The 24,275-nt window shown below is 42.0% G+C and overlaps 1 protein-coding gene across 1 annotated transcript in view; it reads left to right on the top strand.

The window, feature by feature from the left end:
- The first annotated feature begins 1,260 nt into the window (after nucleotides 1-1,260).
- The window catches only part of LOC109889801 (insulin-degrading enzyme), a 47,472-nt gene continuing 24,457 nt past the window's right edge, over nucleotides 1,261-24,275 (top strand). Inside the window, exons 1-12 of the mRNA XM_020481523.2 lie at nucleotides 1,261-1,388; nucleotides 2,366-2,548; nucleotides 3,470-3,677; nucleotides 5,626-5,795; nucleotides 6,904-7,026; nucleotides 15,754-15,866; nucleotides 16,010-16,172; nucleotides 16,745-16,837; nucleotides 18,126-18,217; nucleotides 18,720-18,800; nucleotides 19,212-19,315; nucleotides 20,975-21,077. Coding sequence (XP_020337112.1) covers nucleotides 2,389-2,548; nucleotides 3,470-3,677; nucleotides 5,626-5,795; nucleotides 6,904-7,026; nucleotides 15,754-15,866; nucleotides 16,010-16,172; nucleotides 16,745-16,837; nucleotides 18,126-18,217; nucleotides 18,720-18,800; nucleotides 19,212-19,315; nucleotides 20,975-21,077 — 1,410 coding nt within the window. The 5' untranslated portion in view covers nucleotides 1,261-1,388; nucleotides 2,366-2,388. The remainder of the gene's footprint in view (nucleotides 1,389-2,365; nucleotides 2,549-3,469; nucleotides 3,678-5,625; nucleotides 5,796-6,903; nucleotides 7,027-15,753; nucleotides 15,867-16,009; nucleotides 16,173-16,744; nucleotides 16,838-18,125; nucleotides 18,218-18,719; nucleotides 18,801-19,211; nucleotides 19,316-20,974; nucleotides 21,078-24,275) is intronic.

The following is a 24,275-nucleotide window of genomic DNA, read 5'->3' on the forward strand; positions in this document are numbered from 1 at the left end:
GAAGATGGATTTTGGTCAACATTCTGCAACTTTTCTCATCGATGAAACATTTGATCTCAAAACCGTTTTCTCTTCCCAAAACTAAAATCTGTTATGAACCGAGTGGATTAAGTTTTGTAGACTTTACCCTTTGCAAACGTTTTGAAATTTGTGTTGCTTAGAAGGAGTGCAAAGGTGAATTTAGTTATTGCACACACGCACTTCACAGAGGAGGTGTTCTCTAACGGAAATATGCAGACGCATGCTGTGACACACTAATAGGATCTCGCTAGCTCGTGCTTGGCTCTGCCCACCACCTTGCTTGTTCTGCCCACTATGACTCATTTGTTCCCATTGGCAACGACAGGCTGTGGTCTATCTTGGTTTAGTTGTACAAATCATTGGTAGAAAGACACTAAAACTGCTTCTCCAATAGAAATCCCCGATTACACCTGTAGGCAATATCATGGCGATGTTGGCTAGCAAAGCTCATGCGTAGAAACCAGACAAAGTGATATTAGGATATATAAGTTATCCTGTACGAGCTTTGTGCCGAATACATTACATTGTTGCAGGTGTCAAGCTTATAGGCATGTGGCAGCAGTGTGTATGAGTGAGGTTCCTAGATGTGAGAAGTGTGCAGAAGGGCATGAGACAAAGGAATGTGTAGCATTGGGGAAAGTTGTGGTATGTGTTAATTGTTGGGGTGCCTAAGTAGCTGGGGATCAGAAATGTCCAGTGCGAGAGAGGCAGGTTGAGGTTTCCAGGGTTAGAGTAGTGCAGAAGTTCTCATGTGTTGAGTTAGTGAAGAAAGTAGAGGAAGATGGGTCAAGGGGGAAGGATTCTGGGAGGAGTGGTGTGAGTAGCAGATCTGTACCAGTACAGAGGGATAGGCCAACAAGTGATATATGTTTTAGTAAGATTGGAGTTTTAGCATTTATAGCAATGGTTATAAACTGTACTGCAGGGAAGTAATGTAAGTAGCAGAAAATGTAGGTTGTGGTGGCAGCTGCAGAGAGGTATTTGTGTGTGGGAGACTTGACATCAGAAGGGTGTCTTAAGTGGCAATGTCCCTTCCTTTCAGGTTGTTGGCCAGAGGTAGGACTAAATAGATTTAAATAGTGGAGAAGGGTGCTGTTATTTTAGATTTTTTTGTGAGTGTTGTGTTAGATTATGGTAGTGTATTTGTTTATTTATGTGTTATTTTTCAAGCAAAGTACTCCAGTCTAGTAGGTGGCAGTAATGAAACATTTCTTGGATGCCAACCGCCGTTAAAACCTATCGAAGAAGAAGTTATCTCTGATTTTGTCTATCTGAAGTATGCCGCAATGTTTTAGTCGACCGGACCAGTTATTAACGAGACAGCTTCTGGTTGTGGGGAATAGTTTGTACTTTAATCAACATTTTAAGTGAGTGTTAAATGTCAGATACTATTCACTTTAAAATCTCTCATGAAATTAGCAAATAATGAACCAGCTAACCGTAACGTTACTTAGCCACACAATGACAGCAGTAGCTAGCTTTGCTACCTAGCTAGCGCGGGCTGACTAAGCATTAGCAGGATAGCATAGCTAGCTCCGTAACACAAGGCAGCAAATTATCTTTAATAGCTAGCTAACCAAGGAAATATATATTTATAACCAGCCAGTCTAGCTACCTCGCCTGGGTGTACCAGATACGCACAACTTCTAGCTAGTTTAGGAATCATGCTAGCCAGTTAATGAGATTAATCTCTGCTGGCGTCACCCGGCTATCCCAGTGCGGCTAATTTGCAAACTCAAACCAGCCTAGGAAAAATACACTCGTGCTTTGAACAAAGTATCTTAGCTTGTATTAAACCAGTAGCTAGCTATTATAACTCATATGAGTTGTTTAGTTTGTGTACAGAGCTGTTTAACGGTAAATTGTTAATTTATGAGGCGTGTGGTTAGTAACGTTAATCCATGTGTTTGCTGTTGTTTTCATAGTGGACTGGTTGATACACCCAGATATTTAAACTTATTTCCAGGTCAACCTATTCAATTCTGCATATCTGCCTGTTGAATTCATTGTTAATTTTCAATGTATTTGTAAAAATCACCGACGCGCTCGTGTGCACAGTACTATTGGTCCGCTGTTGACTGAATGCTGGCGCCTGCTCAGCCTATGAAGGGCAGTCAATCCTCCACCTTGATTCTTGATTGAGGGCACTGCCAATTTGGGATCTAAATATGACACTTCAATTTGGGAAGTCCATTCACATTGCTTCACTCAGAATGCTCGCCAATATACCCCCCTTATGTTAAAAAAGAAAAATCATTGTAACTTCCACCTGTCTGTAGATTGCTTGTCTAGTCAAATTCTAAATAGTGGGTAGAATAATAAGATTATGCCCTGTGCTGTACAGGCTTGTCGTCTCTGCCCCTCAGAATGACAGACCCTGCCATGAAGAGGGTGGTCAGTGAGATTGTCCGCTCTCCAGAGGACAAACGGGTCTACAGGGGTCTAGAGTTCACCAATGGCCTGAAGGCCGTGCTCATCAGTGACCCCACCACAGACAAGTCCTCAGCAGGGCTGGACGTCAACATAGGTGCAGTATTCACCACCTCTAGCCTAGCCTTCAGGCAGTCTCCCAGCCATATTCTTACTGGTCTCCCTCTTTCATTAGTTTTCTACACTCCTCCCATAGCAAACCCAATCTCTCCTTAAATGTTACCTCTCTTTCTGTGTCTTTATTTATTTGTTTCAACCCCTGTTAACATTGTCTCTGGTATTCGTGTAACATGTTATGCTTCCATTTCTCTTTTTCACTCCTAGTTTATTTCTCACAGGTCCACATTGAAGAGTATCCTTTTATAGCACTCTTTCTGCCTCTGTTTTTCTCCCTTAATTTAAAAACATGCTCTGGTACTATTTTTTAAACCTCCTGCTTTGAGCTGGATGTGTCAATGTGTAGTTCGTACGTGCAGAATTACTGTTTTACCTCAATTAGCCACGAAATCCCTAGTTTGAAAGCAACTTTTCTTGAAGCTGTGCTGTGCCCTAAATTTCCTGCAACATGGGCCAGCTCCCTACCAATTCAAGTTCTCGCCAATGAGCTTCAGCCCCTCGCATTTGAGTGACAGCTAGCAAGAGGCCTGCCCAGCATTAGCCAATGAGGTTGCAGGCTGGGCCCAATGGCTAAGTGGACGCAGCAGAGAGAGCTCAATGATGTGCACATATGTGACACAGTACACCATTTTCACGGACCACTTTTGGCTCGTGTGTGCTACTTTCAGAACTACTGGTTAAAAATTATACAAAAGTACCACAATCTCTTTAACAGGATTTGAACTATGCCAGCCTGAAAGCTTGAATCCTTTAGTGTCTTTGTGGTTAAAAACAGCATCTCTCCAGTGTTATGGCTGCCAGCTGCTTAACATCATATTACGTTGTTTTACTTTATGCGCAGCAGTGTGTGAAAGCAAATAAACATACTAATTATCTGTTCGACACATGTCTGCAACCTCAGGTTCTTTGTCGGACCCAGGGAACATATCAGGCATTGCCCACTTCTGCGAACACATGCTGTTCTTGGGCACAGAGAAGTACCCCAAGGAGAATGAGTACAGCCAGTTTCTCAGTGAGCATGCTGGCAGCTCCAATGCCTTCACCAGTGGCGAGCACACCAACTACTACTTTGACGTATCCCATGAGCACCTGGAGGGAGCACTAGACAGGTGGGTTCATTAGGGCACAATGTAGACATGGACTTTTTGCAACATGGACTTTACTTATTGGACAACAAGCGTTTCTTATTGGACAAGTTCAGCTAGCCCTTCCCCTTTTTGTTTCCTTTCTTCCGTTAGGTGCTTTTTGAATATGACCCAGGTTATGGCATAGAAATTCTCCCATGACTCCCATTTTGACAGCTTGGATGTGCCACTGTAACCCGATTAGGCTGTCTGTGTGAAATATTATGCTTTTCCTTATGACTATCCAATTTATGTTGCTGTAAAATCCCTCCCAAACTGGACTGGCCTTTAGTTGGCAGAGAAGTGGTATAAAATAAGTTTTCTTTACATACTCAACTGAGCCGTCAGTTGTTTTTCGATGTTGAATAATGAACTACTCAGGTTCTATAGAGCCACATGACGTGTGTAGACTAAGTGGGTGTTCTCTAAATATTAATATGGGATCCATCCCCTGGGTCTACCTGAGGTGCGTTCAGGTTGCCTGAACTTGTGCAATGTTACGCAACAGTTTGTACCGAACAACACGTTTCCCCAATAACGTTCTTGTACGTTCTTGATCCGACTTTGAGGTATGTTTGCGCGTGTTTGGTGGGTGTGGCGAGGTGTGGCTGTAGCAACGAGTGACAACGTATTTAAATGGCCGAGGTAATGCTGTCAACGTTCTACAACCCAACCCCCACCCAGTTTTTCAATTGGTTGTTCAGTGCAGCACCGTTTCCGTTCAGTTGAACATTCCAGAACGTAAAAAAAACGTACTGAACACAGCACAGGCGTTAATCCCAGAGAGTCACCAGGACACGGGTCTCCAGTTACCAGTTCCAGTGTCAATTTCACCCCTACCATTACCTGAGACCTCAAGGGTGGAATTGGTTTCTTTAGCTCTCACATCTTAACTAGACGTGGGTAAGTTGGAAGGGTTACTGTTAGAATACAAACCATTGGATGGGGAAGCTTCAGGTTTACTAAGGGTCCCCGTCTTGAATGATGAGGCCTTTTTTAGAACACCCGCCTTTCCTCAGTCCATAAAGACAACTGTGTTACCTAAATTATGTGTTTTGGATAGAGTACTAGTGTATCCTCTAGCTGTAGATTTGGGTTAAGCTTACCCACTTTGTAATAATATTGCCTAAGGAAGCACCTGTTCAAGCCTCATAGTTTCTCATCCTAATAGTGCCATAGTGCTGCTGGTAATGCATGAAAACCATCTGGACAGCAATTAATTTCATTGTTTATTAGGCTTTCTCTTTTCAAACGCTCATGAACGTAATGGAACACTGGAGTCTGTGATCTGGGTTTTGGAAGCCATTTTTCAATCCATATCATGAACCTTCAGAGAATAGTGCTACAAATGAAGGATGGTTGTTGAAAATGGGTGTATGGGGCTACCATAATAGTTTTTACAGGTGGAGAATGCCAATTGAATATATAATTGGACAACTTGCTTGTGTGACATCTCAGATTTCTGCTTCATCCAGCTACGTATGTTGACGAACTGTAGCTGCAGGCTGTGCAAAACTAGCTGCGGATGGCATTTACTTCGGCCAATTCACTTAATTGCAGTCGTTCTGCTCTGCATGGCAGTTGATCTTGCTCAGTGGCATTCAAATAGCTTTGCATACAGGTCTGTCAAATGTCACTGCTGTCTATTGAGTCTGCAGACGAAAAGTATACATCTGAATTCAGACAGTGGGCATTTTCCACATTTTACTGTAGTCAAAAACTTCTGGTCTGGAACCATAAATAGCGCGCACACACACACCTAATACACCTTTTGCACAGTCATCACCTGAAGTGCTTCACCAGAACAATCAAGTTCATTTTCAAAATAAATTCATCCAATGACCCCAGTGTTCTAATCTAAATAGCCTATTCTGTTTTTGCTTAGTATACATGTTAACTTGTTAAATTAATGTATTGTCCTGTATGTATCTAGGTTTGCTCAGTTCTTCCTGTGCCCGTTGTTTGACGAGAGCTGTAAGGACCGTGAGGTAAACGCTGTGGACTCCGAGCATGAGAAGAACCTGATGAATGATGCCTGGAGGCTGTTCCAGCTGGAGAAGGCCACTGGCAACCCCAACCACCCGTTCAGCAAATTTGGGACCGGTAAAAACCTCACGCCACCTTACATACTATAGACAGGGGTCAACCCAACCCAGCTAGTATCAACCCACGGTCATGTTCGTTAGGCACAAAATGGAATACAACAAACTGAAACAGGACTGAAAATGGAGGAACTACCAGGACTTCCTCTTCCGTTGCAAAACATTTAGGTACAGTTTTCCCGTTATGAACATGACCCGGCAGTCCTGTTTAAAACAACTCAATTCCTCTCCGCCTTTAATGTGCTGACTCTTTCTCTCTCTGATTGTGTTCTCATATGATTAGACTTAGAGTTGCTCCCAGGCAAGAAGAGCCAGCTGGTGGCAGTGTTGAGTTATATAAACTTTATTTTCAGCTTATAACGGAAACTGGAAGAGCTCGGGCCAAAACACTCAATAATAAGCGAATGTCGGAGACAATCACAACCATGACAGCCTTCACAAAAACATGAATTTCTTAGAAATGCCTAAAGGGACACTTACACACAAATACATTTTCACATGTATACACTATGGTGCTGGAGATTATTAATATTTTGACCATGAAGTGGTGAAGGGTCCCTTTCACAGTTTCAATCTCTCCAGATGTTCTAGATGTCGTGTGGCTCTTATTTGTTTTAGCATAGGGAAATGGCCACCAGCTAGCCTGCCACAGATGAAGTACTAGATTTGGGCTGTGGTTGTGTAGGCTAATTAGTAAAGTGCTAGCCCATAGAGGACAGAAAAGTGGTCAGTCTGTCACTGGGGGGGCCTTACTCAAAATTGAAATTTCATCACTGTTGGGATTAATTTCGTTCACCCATTGGTTTTCTTAGAACAAGCTTGTTTTCCTTATAAGTGGATGTATTCTCCCTCCCACTGTGGACTGTTTCATAAAGTCCTCTTTGATGATGACATTCTGGCATTTTACAAATTGATTTGATGCTTTGATGTCCTCATTTTTGCTACTGACACTTTTCTTTTCTTTTTTTCTTCAACACATCATATGATGATAAAGACCCTAGTCTTTTGTTCAGTTAGATCAAGCACTCACTGCATTGTACATATATTACAAAAACATTAATGGATGCATTGACTAGCTGTTTAAGAATTATATCTGGTTGATTTTTCAGGTAACAAGTTGACTCTGGAGACCAGGCCATCCAAGGATGGGATCAACATCCGCCAGGAGCTCCTGAAGTTCCATTCCACCTACTACTCCTCCAATCTCATGGGACTGTGTGTGCTCGGAAGAGGTAAGGGTGTGTTGTGTGTATGGTGTTAGCCGGTGTGTTCGTGTACGCGCCAACATCCGCATATGTAACAAAGTACTTTGATAAAAATACTTGAAAGTACTACTTAAGTTTTTTTGGGGGGGGGTATCTGTACTTTACTTTACTATTTATATTTTTGACAACTTTTACTTTTACTTCACTACATTCCTAAAGAAAATGATGTACTTTTTACTCCATACTTTTCCCCTGACACCCAAAAGTAGTCGTTACATTTTGAATGCTTAGCAGGACAGGGAAATTGTTCAATTCACACATTTATCAAGAGAATATCCCTAGTCATCCCTACTACCTCTGATCTGGCGGACTCACTAAACACATGCTTCAGTTGTAAATTATGTTTGCGTGTTGGAGCGTACACCTAGCTATCCGTAAATAGAAAATGGTGCCGTCTGGTTTGCTTAATATAAGGAATTTGAAATGATTTACACTTTTACTTTCGATACTTAAGTTTATTTTTGAAATTATATTTACTTCTTGATACTTAAGTATATTTAAAACCAAATACTTTGAGACTTACTCAAGTAGGATTTTACTGGATGACTTTCACTTTTACTTGAGTCCTTTTCTATTATTATCTTTACTTTTACTCAAGTATTACAATTGTCAGTGGTGGAAGAAGTATCCAATCAGAGAGTTGCTGCTTGGATCAGAGATCTTAAGGTGGTTTATATGGAGGAAATAACCTGTCAGCTATACAGAGCTAAAAGCTCTCACATCCTCTCTTAGGTCACACTAAAGGCTAGGAAGTGCTTTTCTAAACACTCCTCTCCTGTAACTGTCTGGGACTGAGCCCCCAAAACACTCTGCCAAGTCCTGCAGTCATCTGTTTGCTCAGCTGTTTGAACTAAAACTTCCAACTAAAAGTATGGGTCTTATATCACTTATTATTGTGGGGGCTATAGCGCCTACCTAGCTCAAATTCTAGATGTCAGATTAAAACGAGACTATAGCAAAGGCAGTATTGTACGAATATTATTTATTTTATTTCACCTTTAATTAACCAGGTAGGCTAGTTGTTCTCATTTACAACTGCGACCTGGCCAAGAATAAATGTAACAGTACAGCTTCCGTCCCTCTCCTCGCCCCTACCTGGGCTCGAACCAGGGACCCTCTGCACACATCGACAACGGCAACCCTCGAAGCATCGTTGCCCATCGCTCCACAAAAGCCGCGGTCCTTGCAGAGCAAGGGGAACAACTACTTCAAGGTCTGTGCGAGTGATGTCACCGATTGAAATGCTATTAGCGCGCACACCGCTAACTAGCTAGCCATTTCACATCGGTTACATAAAGCAAAGCAGTTCGACACATACAACACAGAGTTACACATGGAATAAACAGTCAATAATACAGTAGAAAAAATCTATATACAGTGTGTGCAAATGAGGTAATATAAGGGAGGTAAGGCAAAAAATAGGCCATGGTGGCGAAGTAATTACAATATACCAATTAAACACTGGAGTGATTGATGGGCAGAAACTGCTCCTCCAATGGAAATCCCAGATCATGCTTGTAGGCAATGTCATGGTGACGTTGGCTAGCTAAGTTAATGCGCAGAAACACCTCATCGGATCTTACGGTCTTCTCGCAGCGAACTGTGCATGTGCCGCCGTCAAATCAAAAGCACTCCTTCGATATGAAGCTGTTTTTGTCAAATGAAAACGTCTCTTTCAGAAGGATGTAGAAATAACATGTCAATCTACTTAAGTCATTGGCTCAACTCTATGTTGTGTCTTTACATTTGAAGAAAATTAACAACTCAGGAAGAATGTTTCACTTCTCATTCCGGACCAGACCAAATCTGAACCACTTATAGGCTGGACCGGAGTTAGCTGTTCTACGAGTGGTCTGAGGCAGTCGGTAAATCATTTTTTTTTTTTTTTCAAGTGCAACTTTAGTAACAATGGTTTTGTGGAAACGGCTCTGAGATTTAACGAAGCGCCTATGAAGGTTCTAACGATGAACTTAGCCTTAAGATGATTTTGGGAAACCAGGCCCTGGACAATAAATTGTGACAAAATACATCCATTTAAAAAAAAAATATATATATATATTTTTTTAAGTGAAAATTTAAATTTGAGGACACTTTGCATGTGGAAATGTTGTATAATCACCTTCTGGTGAGAGGTAGGCATTGGTCTGAAACCGGAAAGCATTCAAACCTTCTCAAACAGCCTAATTTATATTCTTTAGAGGAATAATGGTCTTTACAGTGTCCTGCTATTAAAATAATGTGTTTGTATGTGTGTGTATATATATATATATATATATATATACACTGCTCAAAAAAATAAATGGAACGCAAAAATAACACATCCTAGATCTGAATGAATGAAATATTCTTATTATTTACATAGTTGAATGTGCTGACCACAAAATCACACACAAATTATCAATGGAAATCAAATTTGTCAGTCACACTCAAAATTAAACTGGAAATCCACACTACAGGCTGATCCAACTTTGATGTAATGTCCTTAAAACAAGTCAAAATGAGGCTCAGTAGTGTGTGGCCTCCACGTGCCTGTATGACCTCCCTACAACGCCTGGGCATGCTCCTGATGAGGTGGCGGATGGTCTCCTGAGGGATCTCCTCTCAGACCTGGACTAAAGCATCCGCCAACTCCTGGACAGTCTGGTGCAACGTGGCGTTGGTGGATGGAGCGAGACATGATGTCCGAGATGTGCTCAATTGGATTCAGGTCTAGGGAACGGGCGGGCCAGTCCATAGCATCAATGCCTTCCTCTTGCAGGAACTGCTGACACACTCCATCCACATGAGGTCTAGCATTGTCTTGCATTAGGAGGAACCCAGGGCCAACCGCACCAGCATATGGTCTCACAAGGGGTCTGAGGATCTTATCTCTGTACCCAATGGCAGTCAGGCTACCTCTGGCGAGCACATGGAGGGCTGTGCAGCCCCCCAAAGAAATGCCAGCCCACACCATGACTGACCCACCGCCAAACCGGTCATGCTGGAGGATGTTGCAGGCAGCAGAACGTTCTCCACGGCGTCTCCAGACTCTCACGTCTGTCACGTGCTCAGTGTGAACCTGTTTTCATCTGTGAAGAGCACAGGGCGCCAGTGGCGAATTTGCCAATCTTGGTGTTCTCTGGCAAATGCCAAACGTCCTGCACGGTGTTGGGCTGTAAGCTCAACCCCCACATGTGGACGTCGGGCCCTCATACCACCCTCATGGAGTCTGTTTCTGACCGTTTGAGCAGACACATGCACATTTGTTGCCTGCTGGAGGTCATTTGCAGGGCTCTGGCAGTGCTCCTCCTGCTCCTCCTTGCACAAAGGCGGAGGTAGCGGTCCTGCTGCTGGGTTGTTGCCCTTCTACGGCCTCCTCCACGTCTCCTGATGTACTGGCCTGTCTCCTGGTAGCGCCTCCATGCTCTGGACACTACGCTGACAGACACAGCAAACCTTCTTGCCACAGCTCGCATTGATGTGCCATCCTGGATGAGCTGCACTTCCTGAGCCACTTGTGTGGGTTGTAGACTCCGTCTCATGCTACCACTTGAGTGAAAGCACCGCCAGCATTCAAAAGTGACCAAAACATCAGCCAGGAAGCATAGGAACTGAGAAGTGGTCTGTTACCACCTGCAGAACCACTCCTTTATTGGGGGTGTCTTGTTAATTGCCTATAATTTCCACCTGTTATCTATTCCATTTGCACAACAGCATGTGAAATGTATTGTCAATCAGTGTTGCTTCCGAAGTGGACAGTTTGATTTCACAGAAGTGTGATTGACTTGGAGTAACATTGTGGTGTTTAAGTGTTCCCTTTATTTTTTTGAGCAGTGTATGTGTTTTTAGATATAGGCCAATTGTAAATGTGTATTCTTGCGTCACCTTTATTGCAAAAAGAATTATAAATACACACAACTTAAGCTACATATTCATTTGAGTGAAGTAATGAACTGCCCATTGATCAGCACAGCAATTGATAAAACAGGATCATGTTTGAAAAACGTGTTTCTGAGCTTATGTCAATATTATACAGGTAAGCTAACGATTACAGAAATGAGGAATGGAGGGAGACAGGCTCTATATACCTCTATATATGTGTGACTGTCCAACACACCACCACCTGTTATTATGTTGGGCACCTACTGACCCAAAAAATATGTTATGAAATAGTTTTTTCTCAATGACATGTATTGCTAAAAAGATTTAAGGAAGTACAGGCAGGCACCACATTACAACAAGACAAAACGCCTCAATCAATCATGATGATCTTATAAAGTATAAAAGCAAAGCTTGCTTTCATATAATTTAAAAACAGCTTGAAAAAGGTAGTAGAATGGGACTAGTGTGGCATTTGTGTGAGGAATCCAATACTTTAACTTGTATGCTGTACAAATCACATTATTGTGGAAGCACCTCTAAGAATATGAATTAGGTTGTTTGAGAAGGTTTAAATCCTAAGCAACCTGCCTACACATTGTTTCAAGTACAATACCAACATAGCTACTGTAGTAGGTCAAAGCTGTGTGCTGGAAAACCTTGGTAGAGCATGGGTGGAGTAGGCGTTGTGGAGCTCATGTGAATTTCCTTTATTGTTCGGCATCAGACCACTGCCTACTTCTTCCAAACAAAAATATTTGGCTCCCCCTGGGTGCACTTTTAGTTTTTTCACCCTAGTACTACACATCTGATTCAAATAATCAAAGCTTGGTGATTTGAATCAGCTGTGTAGTGCTAGGCCAAAAAACAAAATGAGTTTGGGAAACCCTGCCTTCGAATGTAATACAGTACATTTCAGTCTAAGCAGGGATCAGGACCAAAGAGAATAATTGAAATAAGACGTCTACTTTCACAGTTGCAGTTATTTCCCCTTTAATACTGTGTCCCCACCAGCCCCAGTAAAAAAATCCCGAATAACCCTTGTTCACCTTTCCAATTCTGTGAGCCACAGATGAGCCATGATCCAACGAGTCACTGGGGATACAGTAGGCTGTGTCACTGGTGTGTCCATTACCAGTTGAAATGGTCCATTTAGTGACACCATGTCCTCTATAGTGAAATTAAATGGGCTTGCACTTGGCAGCTGGGTTTACAATGGCATGACTTCATTAATGGCTTTCACAGCTACACGGTTGATAGTGTCTGGGCACATTTTGCTAGCATTATTGACCGCTCTTGTTACTGTACAAGATTCCGAACCTAACTTACAGGATGGAAACAGTGCTTCATCTACATGCAATTAAATGCTACATAACAGTTACAGTATACTGTTGAAGTCGGAAGTTTACATGCACTTAGGTTGGAGTTATTAACTTGTTTTTCAACTACTCCAAAAATGTCTTGTTAACAAACTATAGTTTTGGCAAGTTGGTTAAGACATCTATTTTGTGCATGACACAAGGAATTTTTCCCAACAATTGTTTACAGACAGATTATTTCACTTATTCACTGTATCACAATTCCAGTGGGTCAGAAGTTTACATACACTAAGTTGACTGTGCATTTAAACAGCTTGGAAAATTCCAGAAAATTATAGGCTTCTGACATAATTTGAGTCAATTGGAGGTGTACCTGTGGATATTTTTTATTTTTTTTACCCCCTTTTTCTCCCCAATTACGTGGTATCCAAATTGTTAGTCGTTATTGTCTTGTCTCATCGCTACAACTCCTGTACGGGCTCGGGAGAGACGAAGGTCGAGAGCCATTCGTCCCCCAGAAACACAACCCAAGACCTCAGAAAAACAACTCTAGGCCTCCACAAGTCTGGTTCATCCTTGGGAGCAATTTCCTAACGCCTGAAGGTACCACCTTCATCTGTACAAACAATAGTACGCAAGTATAAACACCATGGGTGTCACGCCCTGACCTTAGTCATCTATGTTTTCAGTATTATTTTCGTCAGGGTGTGACGGGTGGGTATGTGTTTTTGTTCTGTCTAGGGTTTTTGTATGTTTATGTTTTTTCTAGTCTAGGGGTTTATGTTTATGGTTGCCAAGATTGGTTCTCAATCAGAGGCAGCTGTTTATCGTCGTCTCTGATTGGGCACCATATTTCGGGAGCCATATTCATTGGGTATTTTGTGGGATATTGTCTGTGTAGTTGCCTGTGTCTACACTCGGTTTATATAGCGTCACGTTCGTTTTGTTATTTTGTACGTTTGTTTAGTGTTTCTTCGTTTAATTAAAGAGTGTGTATTCGTATCCCTTGGTCTCCTCCTTACGACGAACGTGACAGTGGGATCGCGCAGCCGTCATACCGCTCAGGAAGGAGACACGTTCTGTCTCCTAGAGATGAACGTACTTTGGTGCGAAAAGTGCAAATCAATCCCTTGACAACAGCAAAGGACCTGGGGAAGATGCTGCAGGAAACGGGTACAAAAGTATCTATATACACAGTAAAACGAGTCCTATATCGACATAATCTGAAAGGCCGCTCAGCAAGGATGAAGCCACTGCTCCAAAACCGCCATTCAAAAAAGCCACACTATGGTTTGCAACAGCACATGGGGATAAAGATCATACTTTTTGGAGAAATGTCCCCTGGTCTGATGAAACAAAAATAGAACTGTTTGGCCATAATTGACCATCGTTATGTTTGGAGGAAAAAGGGGGAGGCTTGCTAGCCGAAGAACACCATCCCAACCGTGAAGCACGGGGGTGGCAGCATTATGTTGTGGGGGTGCTTTGTTGCAGGAGGGACTAGTACACTTCACAAAATAGATGGAATCATGAGGGAGGAAAATGATGTGGATATATTGAAGCAACATCTCAAGACATCAGTCAGGAAGTTAAAGCTTGGTCGCAAATGGGTCTTCCAAATGGACAATGACCCCAAGCATACTTCCAAAGTTGTGGCAAAACGGCTTAAGGACAACAAAGTCAAGGTCAATGGCAGTCAATGGCCGTCACAAAGCCCTGACCTCACTCCTATAGAACATTTGTGGGCAGAACTGAAAATGAGTGTGCGAGCAAGGAGGACTACAAACCTGACTCAGTTACACCAGCTCTGTCAGGAGGAATGGGCCAAAATTCACCCAACTTATTGTGGGAAGCTTGTGGAAGGCTACCTGTAACGTTTGACCCAAGCTAAACAATTTTAAAGGCAATGCTACCAAATACTAATTTAGTGTACGTAATCTTCTGACCCATTGGGAATGTGACGAAATAATGAAAAGCTGAAATAAATCCTTCTCTTATTCTGACATTTCACATTCTTAAAATAAAGTGGTAATCCTATGTAGAGGTCGACCGATTATGATTTTTCAACGCCGATACCGATTATTGGAGGACCTAAAAAAGTAAATGCCGACTAATCGGCCAATTTAAAAAAAAGTTTAATTTTTTTAAATGTACATTTATTTATTTGTAATAATGACAATTACAACAATACTGAATGAACACTTATTTTAACTTAGTATTATACATTAATAAAATCAATTTAGCCTCAAGTAAATAATGAAACATGTTCAATTTGGTTTAAATAATGCAAAAACAAAGTGTTGGAGAAGAAAGTAAAAGTGCAATATATGCCATGTAAAAAAGCTAACATTTAAAGTTCCTTGCTCAGAACATGAGAACATATGAAAGCTGGTGGTTCCTTTTAACATGAGTCTTCAATTATTCCCAGGTAAGAAGTTTTAGGTTGTAGTTAGTTATTATAGGAATTATAGGACTATTTCTCTTCTGCCCACCACCACTGCTCTATCAAATCATAGACTTAGTTATAACATGATAACACACAGAAATACGAGCCTTAGGTCATTAATATGGTCGAATCCGGAAACTATCATCTTGAAAACAAGACGTTTATTACTTCAGTGAAATACGGAACCGTTCCGTATTTTGTCTAACGAGTGGCATCCATAAGTCTGTTACATTGCACAGCCTTCAATTACGTAAAATTCTGTCAAATTAGGTGGGCCAAACGGTTGCATATACACAGACTCTGCGTGCAATGAACGCAAGAGAAGTTATACAATTTCACCTGGTTAATATTGCCTGCTAACCTGGATTTCTTTTAGCTAAATATGCAGGTTTAAAAATATATACCGCATCGATTATATGCAACGCAGGACACGCTAGATAAACTAGTAATATAATCAACCATGTGTAGTTAACTAGTGATTATGATTGATTGTTTTTTATAAGATAAGTTTAATGCTAGCTAGCAACTTACCTTGGCTTACTGCATTCGCGTAACAGGCAGTCTCCTCGTGGAGTGCAATGAGAGGCAGGTGGTTAGAGCGTTGGACTAGTTAACTGTAGGGTTGCAAGATTGAATCCCCCGAGCTGACAAGGTAAAAATCTGTTCTGCCCCTGAACAAGGCAGTTAACCTACCGTTCCTAGGCCGTCATTGAAAATAAGAATGTGTTCTTAACTGACTTGCCTAGTTAAATAAAGATTAAATAAAGGTGTAAAAAAAAAAAGATCTGCCAAATCAGTGTCCAAAAATACAGATTTCCGATTGTTATGAAAACTTGCACTCGGCCCTAATTAATCGTCCATTCCGATTAATCGGTCAACCTCTAATCCTAACTGACCGAAGACAGGGAATTGTGAAAAACTGAGTTTAAATGTGTTTGGCTAAGGTGTATGTAAACTTCCGACTTCAATTGTATTTTAAGTGTTTTGTCATTTGAATTGTTTGAGTATGAATCCAGGAAGATTGAGTATCTTAATAAATGAAACTAATCTCGCCCTTTTTCTCATTCACAGAGTCATTAGATGAGCTCACCACCATGGTGGTCAAGCTGTTTGGCGAAGTGGAGAACAAGAATGTGCCTATCCCTGAGTTCCCCAACCACCCCTTCCAGGAGGAGCATCTCAAGGTGAGCTCCTTAGTTTCTCCCTCCAAGACACAAATAATTATATGGATACACAATCAAATACATCATCCCATGGAAAAGTTGTGCTTCTGAGGTACTTTTTGTTTTCTCAATTCAAATATCTCATCCCTAATTTTCCTTCATAGCAATTCTACAAAGTGGTGCCTATCAAGGACATTAGGAACCTGTATGTGACGTTCCCTATCCCAGACCTGCAGAAGTACTACAAGTCCAACCCAGGCCACTATCTGGGCCACCTGATAGGCCACGAGGGCCCAGGGAGCCTGCTGTCTGAGCTCAAATCAAAAGGTAGGCCAGAGGGCTATGATTAAGAGAATCTCCGTTTTAATATTTAGGGCTTGATAGAATGGTAGAAACTCTTCTGCAAACTGAGTACTCAGTTCTGCCATCTCTGGTCTCTCAGCCCAGTCAAAGCTCTTCTCGGTCCTGGAACCCAATGTTGGAACCAGCTTCCTTCTGAAGCAAGGACAGAAGAGTCCCTTCCTATCTTCTGAAAATGGCTGAAACCCTACTTTTTCTTAAATAATCCCACAGCAACCCCCCCCCCCCCTTTTTGTGAACTACTCCTACTTGATTTTTATTAGAACATGTGTACTTGTACTGACTTGGCTGATAGGTACTATTTGTTTTTTTTGGGGGGTGGGTGTACTTACTATGCCAGATATGTGGTTGTTTGCACTTAGAGATCTTAAGATGAATGCAGTAACTATAAGTTGCTATGGATAAGACTCTCTGCTAAATGAATAAAATGTAGAAATATGTAAGTCTTAATAATTCAAGGGTTTATACTGGCCGTACATGCTGTAGAAGTGTTTGTATTTGAATTGATCATGAGAGCTTTGCCCTTTATTCTTGTGCAGGCTGGGTAAACACGCTGGTCGGAGGCCAGAAAGAGGGAGCTAAAGGCTTCATGTTCTTCATCATCAATGTGGACCTGACAGAGGAGGGACTCTGTAAGCATTAGGATCCGGGGATTGTGTTTTGTTCATGTGTTTGTGCCCACACCCTCATGTCATAAATCTGTCTGTGTGTGGCATATAGTGCATTCGGAAAGTATTCAGATCTCTTGACCTTTTCCACATTTTGCTACATTACAGCCTTATTCTGAAATTGATTAAATAATTAAATCTACACACAATACCCCATAATGACAAAGCGAAAACAGGTTTTTAGACATTTATGCAAACCTTATTTACATATGTATTCAGACCCTTTGCTATGAGACTCTAAATTGAGCTCAGGTGCATCCTTTTCTATTGATCATCCTTGATGTTTCTACAACTTGATTGGAGTCCACCTGTGGTAAATTCGATTCATTGGACATGATTTGGTAAGGCACACGGCCTGTCTATATAAGGTCCTACAGTTGACAGTGCATATCAGAGCAGAAGAGATGAGATTGAAGGAATTGTCGGTAGAGATCTGAGACGACAGGATTGTCGAGGCACAACTGTGTCCCCAAGAACACAGTTTGGAACCACCAAGACGCTTCCTAGAGCTGTCTGCTTGGCCAAACTGAGCAGTCGGGGGGAGAAGGGTCTTGGTCATCATCTCTACGGTGAAGCATGGTGGTGGCAGCATCATGTTTTGGGAATGTTTTTCAGCGGCAGGTACTGGGAGACTAGTCAGGATCGAGGGAAAGCTGAACGGAGGAAAGTACGGAGATCCTCAAAGAAAACCTGCCCCTGATCACTCAGGACCTCAGACTGGGGCAAAGTTTCAACTTCCAACAGGACAATGAACCTATGCACAGAGCCAAGACAGCGCGGGAGTGGCTTCAGAACAAGTCTCAATGTCCTCGAGTGGCTCAGCCGGTGCCTGGACTTGAACCCGATAGAACATTTCTGAAGAGACCTGAAAATAGCTGTGCAACAACACTCCCCGTCCAACCTGACAGAGCTTGAGAGTATCTGCAGAGAAGAATGGGAGAAATACAAGTATGTTGCGTCATACCCACGAAGACTCGGCTGTAATCAGTGCCAAAGGCGCTTCAACAAAGTACTGAGTAAAGGGTCTGAATACTTATGTGATCATTTATTTATTTTTTATACATTTGCAAAAATTTCTAAACCTGTTTTTGCTTTGTCATTATGGGGTATTGTGTGTAGATTGATGAGGGAATTTTTTAGTATATTTTAGAAAAATGTATGTAACAATATGGGAAAAGTCAAGGGGTCTGAATACTTTCCGAATGCACTGTATGCCCAACCTTGTGCGCTGAAGTGTAATTTGTTTCTGTAGTGCACGTGGATGACATCATCTTCCACATGTTCCAGTACATCCAGAAGCTGCGCATGAAGGGGCCTCAGGAGTGGGTCTTCCAGGAGTGCAAGGTAAGTACAGCACTGTAGTATCACTCACTTCGAGTTTCTGAGCTCTGGCTAGTTTCAGAGTGGCAGGTAGCGTAGGGGTTAAGAGCTTTGTGCCAGTAACCGAAACGTCGCTGGTTCAAATCTCTGCGCCGACTAGTTGAAAAATCTCTCTGTGCCTTTGCGCAAGGGACATAACCTTAATTGCTCCTGTAAGTCACTCTGGATAAGAGCATCTGCTAAAATGACTAAAATCTTCTCACTGTTTTAGGATTGAGGGTTGTGCTGTCAGAAAACAATCAGTCAACTATTTATGCATAGTCCTTTTCACAAAACCAAAATGAAGTCGGGACCAAGACTGAGAAACAGACTAAAATCGTCTTTGTGGTGGCCTCATAGTTAAACCTGTATTTAACAGTACACATGGATTACATCTGAATTGTCTCATTGTGTTGCTCAATTCTCTGTTGTATGTAATATGCTTTATTTGCATGTGATTGACATGTGACTTGTCTCTCCACCGCAGGACCTAAACACAGTGGCCTTCAGGTTCAAGGACAAGGAGCGGCCCCGTGGCTACACCTCCAAAGTGTCTGGATTACTGCACGTAGGTGGTGCTCTCTCCATTTCTTAAGGTCATCTCCACGGTGATGCACTGCAGCTCCGTGGCTCTGTTTGATGATGATGTCATCAGACAGCCTTGTCTACCAGCGTCTTATTTTGTGGGTAAAGACTCAGCAGACTCAGCCCCAGTCTAAATTAAACTGACATTCCTGCTAGAGTCAAAATATTACTGTTAGCAAGGCAGTCATAGAGGGTAGGATGTCCAGTGTATTTTGGTCTGTTGATTTTCTTTACCTGTGTGTGCGTTTCTTTTAAATTTTTTGTGAACTAAGCAGAGCACCCGTTCTTTATTACTGTGTTCCAGTGAACCGTGTTCCCCTGCATGTGATACAGTAAAATGCATCCCCCATTGTTAGCACCTAAACCTGTTTTTCTTTTGTCCTTTGTTTTGCAGTACTACCCTCTGGAGGAGATCCTAGCAGCAGAGTACCTACTGGAGGACTTCAGGCCAGACCTGATAGAGATGGTGCTGGACAAGCTGAGGCCAGAATACGTCAGGTTAGTTCGGCTTGTTTTATTCTGTTTTCACATTCGTCTTTCCAGCATGGTTTCAGCGACTGTGGCGAATGCATGATCAAACCAGCGCAGTCCAGATTGGCTCAGCTCAGTTAGTTTGGCTCAGCTCGGTCAGTTTTGCTCAGTAGTGTTGCAAGGGTACCTGCGCTCTACTCAACTAAGAGTACACGCCTATGACACTTCTGTTTTGAAGTGCATTTTGATAAACATATTTGTAATGTCCTATATAATTTTTTTAACCTTTTAATTATTTAACCTGGCAGGTCAGTTTAGAAGAAATTATTTTTTACAATGATGGCCTACACCGGCCAAACCCGGAATACGCTGGGCCAATTATGCGTAGCCCTATGGGCCGGTTGTGATACAGCCTGGAATCGAACCATGGTGTCTATAGTGACACCTATAGCAATGAGATGCAGTGCCTTAGACTGCTGTGCCACTCGGGAGACCCTATCTCCACTATATATATAAAAAAGTATGTGGACAACCCTTCAAATGATTGGATTAGGCAATTTCAGCCACACCCGTTGCTGACAAGTATATAAAATTGAGCACACAGCCATTCAATCTCCATAGGCTAATCTGGGTTTGGTTACATTTACATGCCGAATGCACAGTGCCAACAGGGAAGTTTGGTAGAGGAGGTATAATGGTCTAGGGCTGTTTTTCATGGTTCGGTCTAGGCCACTTAGTTCCTGTTAAGAGAGATCTTAATCGTACAGCATACAATGAGATTCTAGACGATTCTTTGCTTCCAACTTTGTGGCAACAGTTTTGGGAAGGCACTTTCCTGTTTCAGCATTACAATGCCCTCGTGCGCATAGCGAGGTCCATACAGAAATGGTTTGTCGAGATCAGTATGGAAGAACTTGACTGGCCTGTACAGAGCCCCGACCTCGACCCCATCGAACACCTTTGGGATGAATTGGAACGCCTACTACGAGTCAGGCCTAATTGCCCAAAATCAGTGCCCAACCTCACTAGTGCTCATGTGGCTGAATGGAAGCAAGTCCCCACAGAAATGTTACAACATTGCATTCGGAAAGTATTTATTCAGACCACTTGACTTTTCCCACATTTTGTTACGGTATAGCCTTCTTTAAAAAAAAGTGTCTCAATCTACACACAATACCCCATAATGACAAAGGAAAAATGTATTACAAAAATATCCCTACTCAGCCCACTCCCAGACAGTCTAAGCTAAATTCTTGCTTGAGAAATTGCTCTTTGCTAAGAAACATTTTTATTTTTGGCCATTGTTAAATCAAAATCACAGTAAGGTACTTAATTGTTACCCTGTAATGATTTAATATTGAGAATGAAATCGCTGAATTGGACTTCTAACATTCACCTAAAACTCGCACTGTTGAATTAAGAGAACTTTAAGAAACTGTTGAACCTGAATCAATAGGGAGCTCAATAACACATTCTGCAGTATTACTACCACTACAGTCACTACTACTCTACTTCCGTCACTACTATTGGCATCCTACAAATAGAACACTGCTATGGAAGGCACTCGAGCTGATGTCATAAGGGCGATACAGGGAAAATGGAGTGTGTCTGACTCTAAAATGATCTGACAAGGGGGTTTATAAATGCTAATAATGAGACCTATTTCTGTCCGTCCTCTCACTGCAGAGTCGCAGTTGTCTCAAAGTCGTTTGAAGGGCAGACAGACAAGACTGAGGAATGGTATGGGACCCACTACAAACAGGAGCCCATCTCTGAGGAAGTCATCAAGGTGAGACTGAAATGTGTTCAAACTCGACAGATTTTCCATATTCTCATCACCCTATGGGTGAATCACAGAAATATTTGATTCCTCACGTCCTCTCCTCAAAACATATTGTAGAAGATTGGATTTTATTCTTCTCGGACATTTTCATTCAATGCGTTTTCAGTAAGATGAGCGGAAACAAGGACACAAGGAATAGAGGACCGATTTGAGATTCACCTTGATCTGACTGGGCATCTTTTTAAATCGTCAATTGGCAATGCTTAAATTGGCACTCTGCAATTACTACACCAATTTTTTTTATTAATAATATACAGTACCAGTCAAAAGATTGGACATATCTACTCATTTAAGGATTAACATATGGAATCATGTAGTAACCAAAAAAGTGATAAACAAATCAAAATATATTTTAGGTTCTTCAAAATAGCCTTGATGACAGCTTTGTACACTCTTGGCATTCTCAACTAGCTTCATGAGGAATTATTTTCCAACAGTCTTGAAGGAGTTCCCACATATGCTGAGCACTTGTTGGCTGCTTTTCCTTCACTCTGTGGTCCAACTCATCCCAAAACATCTCAATTGGGTTGAGTAAGGCTGATTGTGAAGGCCAGGTCATCTGATGCAGCACTCATCACTCCTCCTGCCCTTACACAGCCTGGAGGTGTGTTGGGTCATTGAACTGTTGAAAAAACAAATGATAGTCCCACTAAGCGCAAACCACATGGGATGGTGTGTCGCTGCAGAATGCTGTGGTAGCCATGCTGGCTAAGTGTGCCTTGAATTCTAAATAAATCAGTGTCACCAGCAAAGCACCATCACACCACCACCTCCGTGCTTCACGATGGGAACCACACATGCGGAGATCACCCGTTCACTTACTCTGCGTCTCAAAGACACGGCGGTTGGAACCAAAAATTACACTTTTGGACTCATCAGACACATGGACAGATTTCCACCAGTCTAATGTCCATTGCTCTTGTTTCTTGGCCCAAACAAGTCTCTTATTGGTGGGTTTTAGTAGTGGTTCATCTGCAGCAATTCAACCATGAAGGCCTGATTTCACGCAGTCTCCTCTGAACAGTTGATGTTGAAATTTGTCTGTTACTTGATGCTGTGAAGCATTTATTTGGGCTGCAATCGGAGGCTGGTAACTCTAATTAACTTATCCTCTGCAGTAGAGGTTACTCTTGCTCTTCCTTTCCAGTGGCGGTCCTCATGAGAGCCAGTTTCATCATACAGCTTGGTTTTTGCAACTGCACTTGAAGCAACTTTCAAAGTTATTGTTATTTTCCAGATTGACTGACTTTCATGTCTTAAAGTAATGATGGACTGTGGTTTCTTTTTGCTTTTTTGAGCTGTTCTTGCAATAATATGGACTTGGGCTTTTAGCCCTATTTGATATCTTCAGAATACCACCCCAACCTTGTCACAACACAACTGATTGGCTCAAACGCATTAAGGAAATAAATTGTTAATTGAGATGAATTTCAGGTGACTACCTCATAAAGCTGGTTGAGAGAATGCCAAGAGTGTGTCCAAACTTTTGACTGGTACTGTATACCCACTGATTCTTGATGAACATCTTATAAATGCCTTGTGAGCGTAATTCAACTTGTGTTCCCCTTCAGAAACCAACAAATAAGCCTGTTTTACTCCATTGTTTGTAAACAATGTAATTTTAAATAAACACTGTAGTTTCAACCATGTTTTGAGGCTATGTTGATATTATGGATTGTCAGTCCTTGCATCCATAGCTCTGTATGAATTTGAGTGGTTACATTTTTCCAGCCACATACCAAAACAATTGGCGTTGTCTGCTTTTTTGTTTGAACGGCAGATTCTCCAGGAATTGTCAGTCTATCCAATTGATGTCACACATTCCCTAAATGATCTAAGGTTTATCATACCATTACCCACAAGCCATTTATTTTATTAGTTAGGCACTGATGATCCGCTGTCAACACCCCAGTGGTGAACACCACAGATTGTTCAATAATAGGCAGACTTTTTTTCTATTCAGTGTAGTATCGGGGTTCAAATGTGTGACGGTTTAGCAATAGTGAAGTTTTGATAGTAATTTTGCAGTAAGACTGACACTAGCACTGTGAATGTTCTCAATTCACCTTTCTGAAATAAAGCCTTGGGCCAGTAACTCGACAGAGCTTATGATGTTACCAAAGCTTTTGTGGAAGGCTTTAATAGGTCCTGGGCACTCTGGAGCGGGTTTTCATTATGATCTCTCTGTACTTTGTTCTATTCATCTTTCCGGCGCCGACAGAGATGGCCGCTTCGCGTTCCTAGGAAACTATGCATTATTTAAAAGAAATTACGTGTTATTTCTTACATTGGTACCCAAGGTCATCTTAGGTTTCATTATATACATTCGAGAAGAACTACTGAATATAAGAGCAGCGTCAACTCGCCATCAGTACGACCAAGAATATGACTTTCGCGAAGCGGATCCTGTGTTCTGCCTTTCACCCAGGACAACGGAATGGATCCCAGTCGGCAACCCCAAAAAACAACTTCGTAAAAGAGGGAAACGAAGCGGTCTTCTGGTCAGACTCCGGAGACAGGCACATTGCGCACCACTCCCTAGCATACTTCTCGCCAATGTCCACTCTCTTGACAACAAGGTTGATGAAATCCGAGCAAGGGTAGCATTCCAGAGGGACATCAGAGACTGTAACGTTCTTTGCTTCACGGAAACATGGCTCACTCGAGAGACACTATCGGAGTCGGTGCAGCCAGCTGGTTTCTCCACGCATCGCGCCGACAGAAACAAACATCTTTCTGGTAAGAAGAGGGGCAGGGGGGCGTATGCTTTATGGTTAACGAGACGTGGTGTGGTCACAACATACAGGAACTCAAGTCCTTCTGTTCACCTGATTTTAGAATTCCTCACAATCAAATGTCGACCGCATTATCTACCAAGGGAATTCTCTTCGATTATTATCACAGCCGTATATATTCCCCCCAAAGCAGACACATCGATGGCTCTGAACGAACTTTATTTGACTCTTTGCAAACTGGAATCCACATATCCTGAGGCTGCATTCATTGTAGCTGGGGATTTTAACAAGGCTAATCTGAAAACAAGACTCCCTAAATTGTATCAGCATATCGATTGGGCAACCAGGGCTGGCAAAATCTTGGATCATTGCTATTCTAACTTCCGCGATGCATAATAAGGCCCTCCCC

This window comes from Oncorhynchus kisutch, linkage group LG4 (assembly GCF_002021735.2).
Source record: "Oncorhynchus kisutch isolate 150728-3 linkage group LG4, Okis_V2, whole genome shotgun sequence".
In the NCBI taxonomy this organism is placed as follows: Eukaryota; Metazoa; Chordata; class Actinopteri; order Salmoniformes; family Salmonidae; genus Oncorhynchus; species Oncorhynchus kisutch.